This window comes from Corvus kubaryi, unplaced genomic scaffold, assembly GCF_017639235.1.
Source record: "Corvus kubaryi isolate FWS band 111438036 unplaced genomic scaffold, C.kubaryi_AGA036_p1.0 65361, whole genome shotgun sequence".
In the NCBI taxonomy this organism is placed as follows: Eukaryota; Metazoa; Chordata; class Aves; order Passeriformes; family Corvidae; genus Corvus; species Corvus kubaryi.
Genome location: NW_024581942.1, coordinates 1 through 16,940, shown reverse-complemented (window position 1 = coordinate 16,940; position 16,940 = coordinate 1). Strand labels below are relative to the sequence as shown.

The following is a 16,940-nucleotide window of genomic DNA, read 5'->3' as shown; positions in this document are numbered from 1 at the left end:
GCCACTGCGCTGCCTGACCCACGGCGCCGCCCCGACCGAGCCCGCCGCACCCACCCCGTCACGCCCGGGCGCGAAGGGAGGAGCGGCGCCGCTTCACGGCGGCAGAGCCGCAGCTGCGGGCGGCGCGGAGCGGCGCTTCCCGAGGGGCGAGGGTCAGGCAGCGCGGAGGGCAGCCCTACGCGGGGCCCTGGCGGCGGACGGGTTACCGGGAGTGCGGAGGCGGAAGGGGAAGAGGAACGGGAATGAAAACGGGAATGGAAGAGGAAAAGAGTTCAGCCCCGCGTCCCTCACAGCGGCGGGGAAGGGGGAAATAGGCTCGGAATGTCACGTCCTTGGTGGCCCCAGCGCACGACTCGCGTTGTGGGCCCGCGGGACGTCACTGCAGTGACGTGTCTGTGCCCGCCAGGCGTCACGCCAGCCGTCATGTCGCGGGTGGGGCCCTCAGGCGTCACGGTGATAAAACACTGGGGGTGACAGTGGCTGAACACCAAATTACTGCCTAAGTGGTGGTTTAGTGGGCGTCCATTACTGTGCTCAGTTCTGGGCTCTTCAGTGAAGGGAGACGAGGAGCTATGCAGAGGGTCCAGCGGAGGCCACAGAGATGAGGCGGGCTCTGGAGCATCTCTCGAATGAGGAAAGACTGCGGGAGCTGGGCCTGTTCAGTCTGGAGAAGACTGAGAGAGGATTTCATGAATGTATCTTAAGTATCTCCAAGGTGCGTGCCAAGAGGATGGTGCCAGGCTGGTTGCGGTGGTGCTGAGCAACACAGCAATGGCCATGAAATAAAACATAGGAGATTTCACTTCAAATGAGGAAGAACTTCTTTACATTAAGGGTGGCAAAGCACTGGAACAGGCTGCTCATGGGGTCTCCCTCTCTGGAGACATTCTAAACCCACCTGGATGTGTTCCTGTGTCAGCTGCTCCAGGTGACCCTGCCTTGGCAGGGGTAGTTGGACTGGGTGATCTCCAGAGTTCCCTTCCAAACCCACTCATTCTGTCATTCTGTGATTCTTGATTCTGCCACTGGGTGTGTTTTCTAGTCTAAATTTGGTCTCTCTGTCCTCCTGCCCAGTCACTGTTCCCACATGGACATTGAGGGTATTTTACAGCGGTGAATTTAGTGGCACAAAACTCTGATCTGTTGGAAATGCTCCCTGCCTGCGCGTCTGGGCACAGCATCACCTCTTGGGCAACTCTAAAGCTGTGTGAGCTGGAGAAAGCTGGCACAGCCCAGAGCTGCAGAGTGAGAATCTGGTCTTTATTTTACATTTCAAATCCAGGTTCTGACAAGCTTTTTCTTTGGGTTGGGAAAGCGTTTACACCCCCCTAGGCTTAGAACAAGCCTTCAGCGATACTGGACTGTGACAGCAGGCACAGGCCTGGGTGTGCATAATGAGATTATTCAGCTGTTAAAGTCGCTTTTTATTCCGAGGCAAGAGTCGGCCCCAACAGAAGACACTGCTTACTGATGCAGTTTTAGGTGTGCTCTGCCAACTGGTACAGGACTAGACAGGTTTTTTTTTTTCCAGGGAAGACCTCTCCTCCCTGCTGTTTAACTTCATTGCTGATTTTGCAGATGTGTCTAAAAATCTCTTTTTGGACAAGTTGGAAAGGATGAAATCATGCTTGTTATTGACACAGATCATTCACATGTCCCTGCTCACAAAGATCCCATATGCTTGCCAAAATATCTTAAACTACCACGCTGATTAAACTGATTCACTGGAGTGGAGAAGATCCATGGCAGAACATAGTAAAAAGGGGGAGAGAAAATCCATGTTAGTGTTGGCACTTTATTTTCCAAAGGCACCAATCCTTTGGCCCATCAATGGGTGGCTTTGGATTACTCTTTTCAGGGGAGATTGGGTTATACTAGGTTAAGTATCGGTGGCTCTGGCATTACATCAAGAGATGTTAGCTTGTTTTCTTTTGAAGCACGATGTTGCTGGCCTTTCTAACATGAATAAAAAGCATGATCACTGCAGCTTTGAAAGGAAAGCAAAAGCTCCTTCTGTGTTTATACCACACTCCCTTAGCTACAACTATGTTGGAGCTCTTCTCTTGTAAAGGCCATGCAAGCAAATCTTGTTTTACCTTTGGTAGCTCAGGAAACTTTTCCTCCTAAAGTACCTGTTTCATTTGTGCACACACTAATCAAGCTTTTGTACTGATTTACCAAAACCAAAACCAGGTAGATGTCGTTTCCTAAATCTCAGACATAAAGCATGCCTTTTTTTTTAATTCGTGAAGCTCTTCTTCCCAAATTTTTTGATATGTTTTCTCAATTACTGGCACCAGGTTTTCACGTAGTATTCAAATTGTGCCAAATACTGGCCTAATGTAGAATCTGTCCTCTACTTCCCTTGTAGCCAAATCCAGCAAATTATCTTCTTTGCCGAGTGAGCGGATATTCACATAATTTTTTTAGACCCATCTGGTTTTTTCTCATGATTTTTGGAGATTATTTATAGCCACTGTTTCCTGGAAAGGAGCTACATTTTAGTGCACATACTCTTTCAACCTTTCACCTCGTCCTGTTAAAATAAATTGTGTTTGCTTATCTCCATCTTGACATTCAGCTTCAAGGTAACCTCTCTTCACCGCTTAACCTCCAGCTGATAAACTTCATCAGCACTCAAGGTGTGGGCAGTTTTTGGGGGTTGATGTAACTACTGAAGTGGCAAGGGGGATCGTTCCTTTAGAAATACTCCCAGTGCTCCCCTTTTCCCAGGTAGTCAGACACTTACTATTTAGTATGTACAGCCTTAGTTTTGGAGCATTTCAAGTTTTTTTAGCAAGAGCATCATGTAGTACTGAATCAACCTCGCACAGCAGCCTTCTCTAGGACAGGCTTTGCGCCAGAAGAGTCAGGCTGGGAGAGTCACTTTGCATACGCCCTCAGCAGTGGTGTTTCTGCTGGCACAGGTACCACCTTCTCACATTTAGACATGAACCGAAGTCAACAAAACCTTTCCTTGACCTAGATACAGCTACAGCAACACTTCTGTCACGTTATCACGTCCTACGCAAGATGATTGAGCTGGCAAATCTGCAAAGTACTTTAAATCTTTATTAACTGGATTTTGATTCACATAAAAACCCCAACAAGTTGACTTGATGAGATATATATTTCATAAACACCTGCTTAGACTTTATTAAACCCTTATTAAGGGAACTTATATATCCAACTATTCAGTTAGTTCCCTGAGATCCACATTGTGTGACTGAAACATCTCATTGGAGAAACTGGAAAATGTTTAATGTTCAAACCTATTCCTATCAGTGCTAATTGGGAAATATTCAACTAAGTACCTATTTGATTCAAAGCAAAACCATATTGATATCTGCTGTTTGACTGGTATTTGATTAGGAACTGTGGAAAAGTATTTCATCATCCTGTGATCTGCTTGCAATATTTATCTTTTCCCCAAACACTGAATGGAAATATTTAACTGTATCAACCTTTTCTCCCTCTCTACTGTCAGTTTCAAAAAAAAATCACATAATCTTGCAGCATTGTTTTCAAGGTTCCTTCATTATAATTGAAAAAAATACTAATATTCACAGCCACATTTCTACTACACTTTACTGTGTTGGCCACATGTCCACAGTCCTTCTGTAGCTGTATCCTTTTGCCTTCCTTGCAGCACTAGAGGTCATTTATTTTTATTTTTCTCCCAAATTGGGTTTTATAAATATGCATAAACCCAACCATATAGGCCTCAAGGAACACAAGTGACTCCTCTGCAAAAACTGTGAATATCATAAAATCCCAGACTAACCGGAGTGTCAGAATTGATTTCAGTTCTGAAATCCAGTTCCACCTGTTCCAAAGGCAAATACCATGATTTGATCTGGACAAAACATACTCTTTGATTTCCTCATTGTGAAGGCAACACAAGCAAAACCAAGCCCACAGAAAGGGAGCTTGCCAGTACCCCAGGCCTGCATTCACACAAAGTTTACAGAATCACAGAAGAGTTGAGGTTGGAAGGGACCTTTAAAGATCATCTGGTTCCAATCCCCTGCTACAGGCAGGGACACCTTCCACAATTCCAGTTTGCTCAGAGCTCCATCCAATCTGTCCTTGGACACCTCCACAGATGGGGCACGCACAACTTCCTTGGGCGACCTGTTCTGGTACCTTACCATGCTCACAGCAAAGAACATCCTCCTAACATCTAGTCTAAACCTATATTGTCTTGGTTTGAAGCCATTCCTCCTTGTCCTGTCACTACATGCTCTTGTAAAAAATCCCTCTCCATCTTTTCTTGCAGACTCCCTTCAGGTACTGGAAGGCCTCAATTAAGTCACCCCAAAGCCTTCTCTTCTGCAGGCTAAACAATCCCAATTCTCTCAGCCTTTCCTCCTAGGAATGGTGCTCCATCTCTCTAATCGTCTTGGTGGCCTCCTCTGGATTCACTGTAACAGGTCCATGTCCCTCCTAAGCTGAGGACCCCAGAGCTGGAGGCAGCACTGCAGGTGGGGTCTCACCGGAGTAGGGTTGGAAAGGACCTCTGGAGATCATCCAGTCCAACCCCTCTGCCAAGGCAGGGTCACCTGGAGCAGGTGACACAGGGACAGATCCAGGTGAGTTTGGAATGTCTCCAGAGAGGGAGACTCCACAACATCCCTGAGCAGCCTGTCCCAGTGCTGTGCCACTCTCAACAAAAAGTTCTTCCTCATGTTGAGGCGGAACTTCTTGGGTTTTATTTTATGGCCCTTGTCCTGTCGCTGGGCACTACTGAGAAGAGTCTGGCACCAACTTCTTGACACCCACCTTTGAGACATTTATATGCATTCATGAGGTCTCCTCCCAGTCTTCTCCAGACTGAACAGGCCCAGCTCCCGCAGTCTCTCCTCATACGAGAGATGCTCCAGAGCCCGCCTCATCTCTGTGGCCTCCGCTGGACCCTCTGCATAGCTCCTCGTCTCCCTTCACGGAAGAGCCCAGCGCTGAGCACAGCACTCCAGATATCCTTCGCTCGCAGTCCAGGACATTACCAGTTCGGCACTGCAGGAGCCCCTGAGAGGCCCCGCTGCGGGCGCCGCCCCCGGGGCTCGGGGCGGGTCCGGGGGCGGTGGTGGCGGCGGGGGCAGCGCAGCCATGGCCATGGCGGCCCTGGCGGGGGTTCGGGCTGTGCGCTGCGCGCTCTGCCGGGGTGGCCCGAGGCGCTGGTACCGCACCGAGCGCGGCGTCTACGGCTACAAACCGCGGAAGGAGGCGGGCGGGCGGGCGGCGGAGCAGCGCGGCGCCGGCAGAGCAGGTCGGACACCCCCGGGGCCGCGCCGGGCGGAGGGAGCGCGGCGGAGGCTGCCCCGGAGCGGGGCCCGGGCACGGAGCGGGCGCTCTGAGGTGTCGCGTGTGTTGTTCCCGGCGGGGCAGAGCGCAGAGCAGACCCGCTCCGAGAGCTCTTGGCTGTAGCTTCTGGAAGCGTGGGGTGCCTGGCCCCGCTCCATGGGCTGAAGTGGCTGTGAGAGCACCGACTGCTGAAGTTTCCTCAGCAATGGGCTCTCGGAGAGTTCTGCTCATAGAAGTACCTCTGCCACGCGCCTGTCATTTTCCTTTTATATCATGGTGCTTGAACTAGCTAAACTGAGGGTGGTGAGACACTGAACAGGTTGCCCAGGGAGGTTGTGGATGCCCCGGCCCTGACGGTGTTCAAAGCCAGACTAGATAAAGCTTTGATCAGCCTGGTTTAGCGGGAGGTGTCCCTGCCCATGGCAGGCGGGTTAGGACTGGATGGTCTTTAAGGTCCCTTCCCACCCCTTAACATTCTATGATTCCATTATTAAATACAGGTAACTCTCTCCTGTAGCAATAACTGTGTTGCTTTCAGCTCAGTTTTATAGTGCAGAAATGTGATTGCAAGCAGAAGACTTTCCAAGGTAGGAGTGTGGTCCTTGCGTTACCTTTACTCTGGAGACTCTGGTAGGAATTAAACCCACTGCCCAGAAGCAGGAGTGAAACAAGTAACTCCTGGACACTGAGGCCTGTCACAAAGTGGCCTCCTTGTTAATGATTAACATATATTTATGTAACATTTTTAAATTGCATTAAATGGCCTCCTTTCTGAGAGCATTGTGGGTGATGTTAGCCTTATGTCTGGATTATGTCCCTCTGCTGTAGAACCCAGTAGAGAAAAGGGCCTGCTTTGAATGGGCCGACTGTGATTGTAATGGCTGGAGGAGAGTGTCGGCAATAGAAATACAAATGTCAGAGAAATAACTTTGTGATATGGTCTGAGAATTGCAATTTTTGGAAAACAAAAGCCTTCAGACCTGACTACTGTCAGTGCTGTGTTTCTACCAGGATGAAAAAACCCTCCACATCAGGAATGCTTTATAAACTGGTTCGTATCATTAATTTGTAGCAAACTGTGCTTGCAGTATGTTTTATTGTTTGCAGTTTATCACCCTGGTCTGTGCCTGTGCTCAGTGACAGTAATGTGTGTGTGACCTCTCAGCTGGTCAAATTCTGTCTTTGTTGATAATTTTTACAGCATTTGGCTCAGCACATGCTCTTGGCTCCTGCAGACAGACTTTTGGTTTCTTGAAGTCATGGGACCTGAATTATTGTTAAGGCCCAATCCTTCTGTCTTTCCAGCAAGGAACTAGGGAGCATAAGTGATAGGATTGAGCTGGTTAGGAAATAAGACTTTATACACTAGTAATGTGCTGTTCTTGACTTGGACATACCTGTTGTGAAGAGATTTGAAGCAAAATGAAATAGCTTTTCATATGTGTACAGGAGCCTAACTTATGAGGGGAGCTGTGAGGGAAATCTAGAGTGTACTTGCTTGAGAATTGGATGGGGGAGCAGATGTAGAAGTTTGCTGATGGGAGCTGTTGTGGGTTAATAAAGTGGAAACAGCTGCATAGAAAAGCTCTTTTTCCAGCCAGAACCTTGATGGTTGCCAGCGGACAAAACATTCCTGTGTTGATGCTGTAAGTGAATTTAATCTGAGCATGTGTGTGATAACTGTTCTGCTTTCTTTTTGGTTTTAGTTGACCATGCTCTTGCTCGTTTAATAACTGCCTATGCTGAACATGGCCACAAAGCAGCCAAAATAAACCCACTGTTTGCTGGCCGGGCTGTTATGAACATGGTACCTGAAATCCAAGAGCTGGCTGAAGTTCTTCAGGGTCCTCTCGTTACTACAGGTGAGTCCACAGCCCTATCACAGCAAATGCTGTTCGTGGGCGATTTATTGAGGGGCTGTGGCCTCTGTGGAAGAGTCAGATATTGAGTGGTGGCTCAATCAGTAATGAAAACTGTTGGACAGGAAATTGTCAACTTCAGCCTACATGTCTGTTGCAGAAATCATAGTGCAGTGAGAGGCTTCTTTCCAGCATCCTAAGAAACCATGAAAATTTGTACTTGTTCCTACAGCTACTGAGGTTAAACATTAATTACTTGTGTTACTGTAACATTCCATGATTACCATAATACCTAACACTGTAGTGAAGATTTGAAAGTACAAGGGCAGAAGTCAAGAATTGTCTCTTCTTGGCTCCCTTAGAGTCTTGCTGTCGCCTTAAACAAAGGAGGGGGTTCTCTCTCAATGCTTTATTTTCTCTAAAACAGGTCTTAGTGCTTCCCCCTCCTCCCCCAAATTGACTAATAACATTTATTTCCCACCAGGACTTATAAACATGGGAAAAGAGGAGGCTTCTGTAGAGGATGTGATGGCTTACCTGGACCATATATACTGCGGGCGTATTTCCATAGAAACAAGCCAGCTTCCAACTTTGGAGGAGAGAGAATGGTTTGCTAAAAGGTTTGAAGAGCTAAAGCAAGAAGCATTTACACCTGAAGAGAAAAAGCACTTGTGCAAACTGATGCTGGAGTCCCAGGTACTTTGTTCCCTGTTACTGGGTTGTAATAGTCATGGGGTCTGTCATGGATCCTTTACTGTTCTGGACATGATTCATGCAGAAAAAGAACAATCACTGTCCTGAAAGGCTTTGACAGTGTGCAGGAGGAAGAAGTACAAGGTTTTGCCTGAAGCAGTGCAGTGCAGGAATCTCATTGGAGTTTGTTGCTGAATTTACTTACCAGCCATTACTGAAATAATGATGCTATAAACCCATGAATAATCAGTCTTCAAAAGTGAGATCCTCTAAGATTAATGATCTGACAGCTCATATTAAATGTTATTGATGGGAGCACAAGGTTGAGCAGAGCTCTGTGAAGTCTTGTGCTCTGGCTTAGCTGCTCTGTGTTCCCTCTCACCCTCATGCTGATCTGTTTTACTGTCCTTAAAGTATGCTGTCCCTCAAGGTTTTGGAAGAAAAAATCAGAGCTGGACTGAGGTGTTATCATATAGCACTGCCAAATACGGTGCTTTTCAGGAAGGAACCTTTGTTCAATGCCTTCTGTAAGGAAGTGAAATGTTTATGCACTTTTGAAATGTACAGAGAAAATTTATTCCAATACTTTTGTACTGTGAAAAGTTTTAATTTTTTTCACCTTTTCTTCCCATGTTATCCAGAAGGATTGAAAGGTAGAAGAGAAGGATCTGTGAAGGTTGGAAAGGTAGAAGAGCAGGATCTGGGAAAGTGTCCCTGTTTCCAGTTTTCCAAGTGGAAGGAATGTTAAATGTAATATTTACCAATGACTAAACAGAAGTATATAGCCCACTTCCTTTTTTTTTTGTTGCCTCTTTGGCAGTTAGAGGAATTTGATGGTGACACAGGAGGTTGATATTGGGACCCTGATGTGCCCTACTTTGATTTCAGTATGACCAGAACTATACTAAGAGTGTGTAATTTAACCCTGACAGGAAATAAACTGCTTTTATATGTGATTAGTTTTGTGTACGTTATTCCTTAGAACTTAATATTGTTCAACTAGCATTTGGCTCAGATCTTTGGGTGTGGCTTAGTCTTCCCTTCTCAGTTACAGACTTCATTGAGTTTCTGTCTTCAGCTGCAAAAACTAAAGAAATTTCCAGTGCTTCTAAAACTTGGTCACTTATTAGAGCTTTCTAGGAGGAGGTGAATGGAATGAAGTGAGAAGAAAATGAAGTAAATACAGATTCATTTATTTTTCTTCTCTCAAGCATTCTACCTATGTACTAAGGACTGTGCCTAATGTAAATCAAAATTAAACACTGCTTTGCTAGCACTTTGTATCTCAAGATAGTTATGGGTTATATTGTAAAAGAACACCATTCCTTAATTTCCACCTAAAACAGGTAAACTACCAAGGAATTTGTAAATTAGTCTGGTGTTACAGTTCTTCTTGAAGCACCTTCCATGTCAGACAGAGAAAGTTTGGTCCTCAATCCAACATTTTTCTGCTTAGGAGGAGATAAGAGCTGATTTTTCATAGTCGTCATAGCTTCCGGTCTCAGACTGTGGGGGTGGGGAGTGAGCTGAGACTTTCCAGGGGTATGTTTAGATTTGTATGCCTCAAGGGTATAAACATAAATTATATTTCAATTTTATGAACAGAAGGCTGCTACTTAAAATAGCCTAATACTGAAGTTCTCCTGGTTTTAATAGGAGTTTGATCACTTCTTGGCCACCAAGTTTGCCACAGTGAAGCGATACGGTGGTGAAGGAGCAGAGAGCATGATGGGCTTCTTCCACGAGCTGTTCAAGATGTGTGCCTACAGCGGGGTCACAGATATCATCATTGGAATGCCTCATCGGGGAAGGCTTAATCTGCTCGCCGGCTTACTTCAGCTTCCTCCCGAGGTACGAGATTTATGATCTCACAGGCAGTTGCCTGGTTTGTTTGCAGTAAAATAAACCCCTACAAGTTTGCCATGTTGTAAATGCTGGAGCAATAAAATGTTACCTGTGTGAGAGTGTTCTCCCTTCCAATCAACACTTCAGTGAACTGTCTGCAGGAGACTGTTGAAGGAGCTCTAATGAAGGGTTTTATGTGCTGTTACTTAGAAGCATCCTTGCAATTTCAGGAGTAGGAGAGAGTTTTTCTTTCAACACGTCAATGAATCAGAAAAGGGTTTTAACCAAATCTGTTTCCATGCAGCTCATGTTCCGCAAGATGCGTGGTTTGAGTGAGTTTCCAGAGAATTCAGCAGCCATTGGGGATGTTCTCTCCCACTTGACATCTTCTGTAGATCTTGACTTCGGCTCCCACAGACCCGTGCACGTCACCTTGCTCCCCAACCCCTCACACTTAGAAGCCATCAACCCAGTGGCTGTGGGCAAGACACGAGCAAGGCAACAGACTCTGCTCGATGGAGATTACTCCCCAGAGAGCTCTGCACAGCCTGGGGACAAAGTTATTTGCCTGCAGGTATTTTGCTTACAATTTGTAATTGATCTTTGTAAGACTTACAGGACTAGAATGTCAATAGGAGTGTACATAGACATATCAAGCAAAACTGAATTAATATATGATGTCAAGAACTGGGATCCTCTTTATAGGGAAAGAGGAGGGCAAGGAAGAGTTTCAGGTGGCATATCTGATGATGCTGGCATTTAAATAATTTCACTTCTAAGACTTCTGAATAACTGATTCTGATAACTCCCTTTATTTTAATAATATTCTGCATTGAGAGCTATGTGTGCTCTTTCCTCACTTTTGTATTTAAACCACCACTGGAAGCCTTTCAAATTAATGGGTTTGGAGAAGAGCTGTCAACAAGGCTGAAAAATGTTCAGGAGGATTTGGAATTTTGTCATTTTGTCATGGTACTGTTGAAGACACTGCTGGAATTAGTTTTTACTCCTTGAACTGACTTGTATAGCTGTAGAAGCAATCCTAAATAGTTCCTTCCACCAATTTTCTTTTCTTGCATTGAATTCAACTTGGAAAAACAAGTGAGTCAAACTCTTAATGTTTTACCAGGAGTAAAAACAAGCTGGGCAAAAATGTTCTGTAACAAACATGGAGGAAGTTACATGTAGGAGTGAAAATGTATTTCAGTTGAAAAAATGTTTTGCTTTCTCTTAGAAGGGTGTGGATATTGTGAAAAAGCAGAAATGAGAATGCAAAATATTCTGGGCAAGTTTGGGTTCTTGTTTTTTTATAAAAAATAAGGCTTTAGAGCATGCATTGCAGGCAACTTCTGCTGCCCAGTGTGTCTCCATCTTTCAGTTATGTCTTAGTTTGAGAAGATACTATTGTTTCTTTCTCATAACGTTAGATCTTCACCACATAGTAATGAAAGTACTATGCCTCTTTAAACAAGGATTCTTCAGGATAAATGGACCCTCTCTATCCAAGAAATATTTAACTTTTTAGGATTCGCAGTGGTAGGGAGGATTGCATCACAGAGAAGAGAAACATTTGGTTCTGAGCTAAACGCCTGCATGTCAGTAAAAAACTGACTCAAAGTATTCCTAAAAGGAAGAAAATGTATCATGGAACCTGAATGTCATTACTTGTGATTGTCTTCAAGAGATACAAGAGTTAGATTGAAAACAGGCGAATTTTTAGTTGTAACTGTTAACTGCTCTTATTCAGATAGCTGAGAAAAGAGATGAAAGCAGGCACCTTGTGTTTCAGAATCTTGTTTCTCTTTGGACTTCCTGTTTTTACAGTGCTTTCTCTTGAGAAGTGTAGATACTCTGAACTCTGAACTATGAACTGAGGTTTATACTGGCATTTCTTCTCTTCTTCCACAAGTATCAGTGCCAGAGCTTGAGGGGAGAATGAGTAAAGATCAGTTAAGGTGCCATTGTCAGTGGTGAGCTTCGTTGTCCAGGGTCTGAAGGTCTTCTTTTCTGGAACATCAGTGTGCTCAGAATTTGTAAGGATTATAAAACTCTTCTCAGTTAACTGCCCATGGACACCTCTGCAGCATTTAATTGTCCATCTCTGCTGGAGAGAGGTTTCTTTTTCACCTTCTCACATAGCTTAACTCCACGTCCTGGATATCAGGCAACTACAGATGTTTCTGATTTGAAACGAAATCTGAGAGTAATATCTCCCAGAAACAAATTCCACTCTCAGCGTCACTGTTTGGTGAATTAAAGTTGATGATGACCTTTCTTTTAGCTTTTTGCTAATGCAGCCCAGAGAAAAATGTGCCCTAGCAAAAACTGTCTCCATCTTTTTGGTAGAATGGGTAAAATCCTACCTGCACCACAGGAATTGAATCCTCTGGGGTTTGAGATGCATATGAAGAGTCTTGTGTAGTTGAATAGTCACATTGTCTGTAGGCTTTAATGCTTTGGGATGTGCTAAAAGCCATAAAGTTTTCTCAGATGTTTTAGGGTCTTCACTCAAATGCTATCACCGAGATATGTAGCCTTCTTAGGCAGCAGAAGAAACCAGGAGGGAAAAGCGAAAACCCAGCATTTCAGGAACAAGTGTAGCATGGTAAGGGATAGAGTGGGGACCCTGGCTTGTCTCTCTTGCAGTAGTTACCTTTGTTTTACTGTGATACCTCTTAAAAATCTGTATTGGAATGGTATAAAACCCAGTGCTGCTATTTCAGTGGTTGATTGCACCTCTGTTACCTTGGCGTACATGCAGAAGGCTTGAAACCACTATTCCATAGCTAGAAAGTAGAACTGTCATTGGTTTCAATAAGAAAGTACATCAGTCTGCATAGCTACTTTGATCTGCAAATCACTGAGTCTGCATTCTGAGGAAGCTGTGATCATATTCATCAATGGAGAACTGTCTCCAATTTCAAAACATTGAAATGCTAGATGATATTCACTCCAGTATCTCTAGCTTTTTTTGGAAACCTGGGTTGGATATCACAGTATTCTACCTTCCCCTTCCAAACAATTTTTTTTATTTGCAATATTTATTTGCTATTGCTATTTTGAAATGTAACTAAGAACTTAGGTTTTATTTCCTTCTGAAAGTTTTTTTTGTTTTGAGTGCTTCCATTTGGTTCATTTTCCACTTGTTTTTCTGTTCTTGTCTGTTTGTGTCGCGGGTTCGGTTTGTAACTGGGCGGAAACACCAATTTAGTGTAGTGGTTTGGTCCAAAATACTCATTACTGTTTATCTGCTGTGAGATAAGAATTAGGAGAAATGCAAAACAGGCACCAAACTTGAAAGAATATAAAGAAGTTTATTAACAGACCTAAAAGAAGAAAAAAATTATACCACCTTCAGAACTCTCCTCCTCCCCCCACCTTCCTCCCTTCTCCCACTGACGATGTGAAAAGACAACCCTTAAGATGTTCAGTCTGTTTACCACTTCCATAATAACCTTGTTCAGTCCATTTAGAAAGAGAAGTCTCTTCTTGCTCATGCTATGAAAACATTATCACAACGAGACAGCCGCCCACTTCCAAATATCGTTCAGTCCATTTAGGAAGAGGAGTCTCTCTGCCTGCGTGTGAGTCCTTTCCCCCGACTTGCAGCTTTTCCCGCAACTGCCTTCGAGGGTCCACTCTTGAAGTTTTTTGGGGTACAATTTTAAGGTTGAGCCGTTCAGAAACAAAAACAGAGGCCCTTCTCCTTCCCTGGGAGCAAAGGGTCTTCATCATCTTCATCTTTAGGACTATCTCTGGGAGCATCTCTACGGACTGAGGTTTTCTCCTTTCCCGTTTGGAGCAAAAGTCCTCATCTGGTTCATCTCTCCCTGTCCAAACTTCTCATGAAATTACAGCTGCGTCAGCATCTGCCTATCTCAGCGCAGGTGCTTTTGCTCACGAATTGAACACTCCACCCCCCATATCTTCATGAAATTACAACAGGATACTCTGATATATCATAGCTTCACAACAGAATTTCAGCTTTAAGCATCTCCTCTCTCTCTTCCCTCAGGTTTTCAGCTCTTCACAGCAATAAAAGGGTTACTCTCACCTCGGCCTTGCAGCTTTACAGCTGGAATGTTGAATTTTTTCTTATCGCAGTGGAGAGGGGGGAGAGCCGAGCTGCTCCGGCTGCCCACGGCAAGGCAGTGGGGGGGGTTCCACGGCTGGAACAGGTCCATGGCTTCAGGATGGCCGTGGCCCGGCCCGGCCTGGCCCAGGCAGGGCCTGGCCGGGCCCGCTGGCCCCCACACGGGGCCTGCAGCCACTTGTCCCAGCGCCGGAAACGAGAGAGAGCTTGGAGGGGGAGTTTGCCTATTCTTAAATGTGGATCACAGAGGTGATCACAACTTTAAGTGGCTTAGAGAATTGTCCATATTCAAACTGGCCAGCTGATAGGTTCTATCAGTTCCCAGAGAAAACTGTAAGCACCCCTTAGCAAGGACGTCCCTTCCGGGACTATGCTTGCTAACCTATGACAGTTTGGTAAGGTGGAAATGGGCATCAGTCACAATTCACCAACATTTAACTTCAGCAAAGGTGTAGTGAATACTGTGGCTCCCTTTGTTCAGGGGTCAGTGGCTTGCCTCTGCTGCAGCTTTGCCATAGCCAGGAAACTTGCAGTCACCTGGACACTTGTGGGACAGTTTTAAGAGGTTATAGTCAGTTCCAGGTAGGGATTACATCAGGCAGTTATGTACATTTGTTGGCTGCTATGACGTGTTAGTGGTAAGGCTATATAAACTCTCAAGTTATGGAAACAGTATTCTGAGAGGGATTAAGAAGTGGGTCCAGCTGGAACTGTATCTGTTCCATGTACTCAATTTAGAAGGCCTTGCTTAATGAGTTATGGTTTTGATTTTGCTGTTCCTCCAGTGTTTCCTAATGAGACTTTTCCATCTTCTTCCCTGATGCAGGTTCATGGAGATGCCGCTTTCTCTGGACAAGGAATTGTTCCTGAAACACTGACCCTCTCTAATCTACCACATTTCAGAGTTGGTGGGAGCATCCATTTGATTGTTAATAACCAGCTGGGATATACCACTCCTCCAGAGCGAGGAAGGTCGTCTCTGTACTGCAGTGACATTGGTATGTAGGATTGAGTCACAAGCAATTGCCTGTTGTGTCAGAAAGTGTAAGCTGTGCAATGGACTTTTTATAGCAACAGCCTGTCAGCTCTAGGGAGAGACTAATATAACTCCAGTTTCATGGTAGAGTAGAAATTAAAATTATTATTGATTATTCTCTCCTACTAGCAGCAATTCAGGTGCTAAAAATACGCCCTCCCCTATCTTCTTTATGGCAAAGACTAAATATCAAGGGGAAATCTTGTCACATTTTTACAGGATGTGACAAAATAATTGCAAGATTTTGGTGAAATCTTTATTACTCATCTAGTTTCTGTCATATTATTGACAGCTTTTGAAAAGGTATTATAAGATGTGTTATCAGTAAGATCAGAGACATAGTAGTTAGTTATCTTGAATATGTCTCCTATAAGTAAAAATACACTTTTGTATGCTTTTGACCTAACGTCAACTGTTTGTCTTATGGTTTCATCAAACCAAACAAGTAGGTTCATTAAATCTGATAAGGTAGATAGCATATGCTATTACTGTTTTCCCTGAGCTGGTTTTGTGTTATGGATTGTTTTTGTTTGGGTTTGGTTTTTTGCCTCCTTCCTTAGTTTTCCTTTCTTCTTACCTGTCAGTGAGGAGGGGCTGTAGCTGAGCTTTAGTATTTTGCTAGGGAGAAAAACTTGACATGAGCCAGGAATGGCTGAAGTATCTTAGTTTCTCAGAATTTGGACAGGTACAAAGGAGCACTGCTGCTCACAGCCAAATTGCCATACAGGAGAGGGTGTTAAGATATTGAAACTTTAGAGTGTTCTCTTTAGTGAAGAGATTTCTGTGCCTGGAGGAGCAGTGGACAGAATGATATTCCCTACTAATAAGGGAGAAAGTTGCTTTTGGCCTGTATGAATTCATAGTAGTGATAACTTAGGATAAGAAGGAAATAAAACTCAATTTCTGTTTGAAAGAAAAGCAATCAAGTAGTTCTCTCCCAATCCCTGTATACTACCAGATTAATATGACGCAGGAACTGTGTCTGGGAAGTCCTCTGGGAAAAAGTGCTTATAAAGAAGTTGTGCTCAAACTGACAAATACAACAGGTTGGGCTAATTGCACTTTCTCGCAGGCAAGACTCCTCTCCTTACCCCAGCTCTCATCACAAAGAGCATCTTTATTGGATTTGTTTTTATTATATTTACTTCATATGGGTTGTCTGTAGTTTCAGCAGAACAGGTGTGTATCTGCTTTCTTTGGAAGGGGCTCGGTATGATTCCTGTTCTGTTTTGGATCCCTGGGCAGGTAAAATTGTTGGATGTGCAGTTATCCATGTGAACGGGGATGATCCTGAGGAAGTTGTCCGTGCCACACGACTGGCTGTGGAGTACCAGCGCCAGTTCCGCCGGGATGTGATCGTGGACTTGCTGTGCTACAGGCAGTGGGGCCACAATGAGCTTGATGAGCCCTTCTTCACCAACCCCAGCATGTACAAAATCATCAGGTAAGGGTTGCACCACCAAAATATGTCTGCACCACCTCAGTCTTGCTACTGCAACAGAAGTCTCTGTGTGAGATCCTTTGACATATCCACAGGTCTTCATGTAAATGCAGCTACACTGTCAGCAGCTCTTCACTACAGTGTGAGTCTGATAATGAGATGTTAATGTGGGGAATCACTGCTGTTGGCTCTTGAATGTGTGGCTTGGTGCTTTTCGTAGAACAATCTTGGACACAGCTTTTGGATTTCAAATTTCCGACCACTGGTAATCAGAGGGCAAAGTTGCCTTCTGTGTGCCATGGAAAAGCGTGAATAATGTGGGAGAATGGGCAGGAAGCCAGCATGATGTTTGTCCTGTCTTTGCCTGGTCCTGCTGTGTCCAGTGGGGACTCATCTCTATAAGCATTTAAATGTATTCGGATTCCATCCTTACCCTCAAAGAAAAACACACAAAAATTCACTTGCCAGTGAATTCTGGTATTTTAGGTGAAGCATTTGTGGAATGGTCGCCTTGATTCTCTCCAGTGCGGAAATCCTACTGTGAATTTCTCTGAAGAAAATATGCATGGTAGCACAGAGGGGGTTTTGACTTGTTTTTACTTTTAACTGCCAATTATAGCACTTTTTTTTTTTTTACTTTTATTAATAAAGGACTATAAAACACATCTC

General features: G+C 44.5%; 1 protein-coding gene across 1 annotated transcript; it reads left to right on the top strand.

Annotated features, from left to right (window-relative positions):
- The first annotated feature begins 5,078 nt into the window (after nucleotides 1-5,078).
- Nucleotides 5,079-16,306, top strand: LOC121673346 (probable 2-oxoglutarate dehydrogenase E1 component DHKTD1, mitochondrial). Its single transcript, XM_042046579.1, has 7 exons — nucleotides 5,079-5,269; nucleotides 7,011-7,166; nucleotides 7,648-7,859; nucleotides 9,513-9,707; nucleotides 10,006-10,275; nucleotides 14,621-14,792; nucleotides 16,076-16,306. The coding sequence occupies exons 1-7, from the start codon at nucleotides 5,110-5,112 to the stop codon at nucleotides 16,276-16,278; spliced, it is 1,368 nt and encodes a 455-aa protein (XP_041902513.1). The 5' UTR covers nucleotides 5,079-5,109; the 3' UTR covers nucleotides 16,279-16,306.
- Nucleotides 16,307-16,940: the final 634 nt, after the last annotated feature.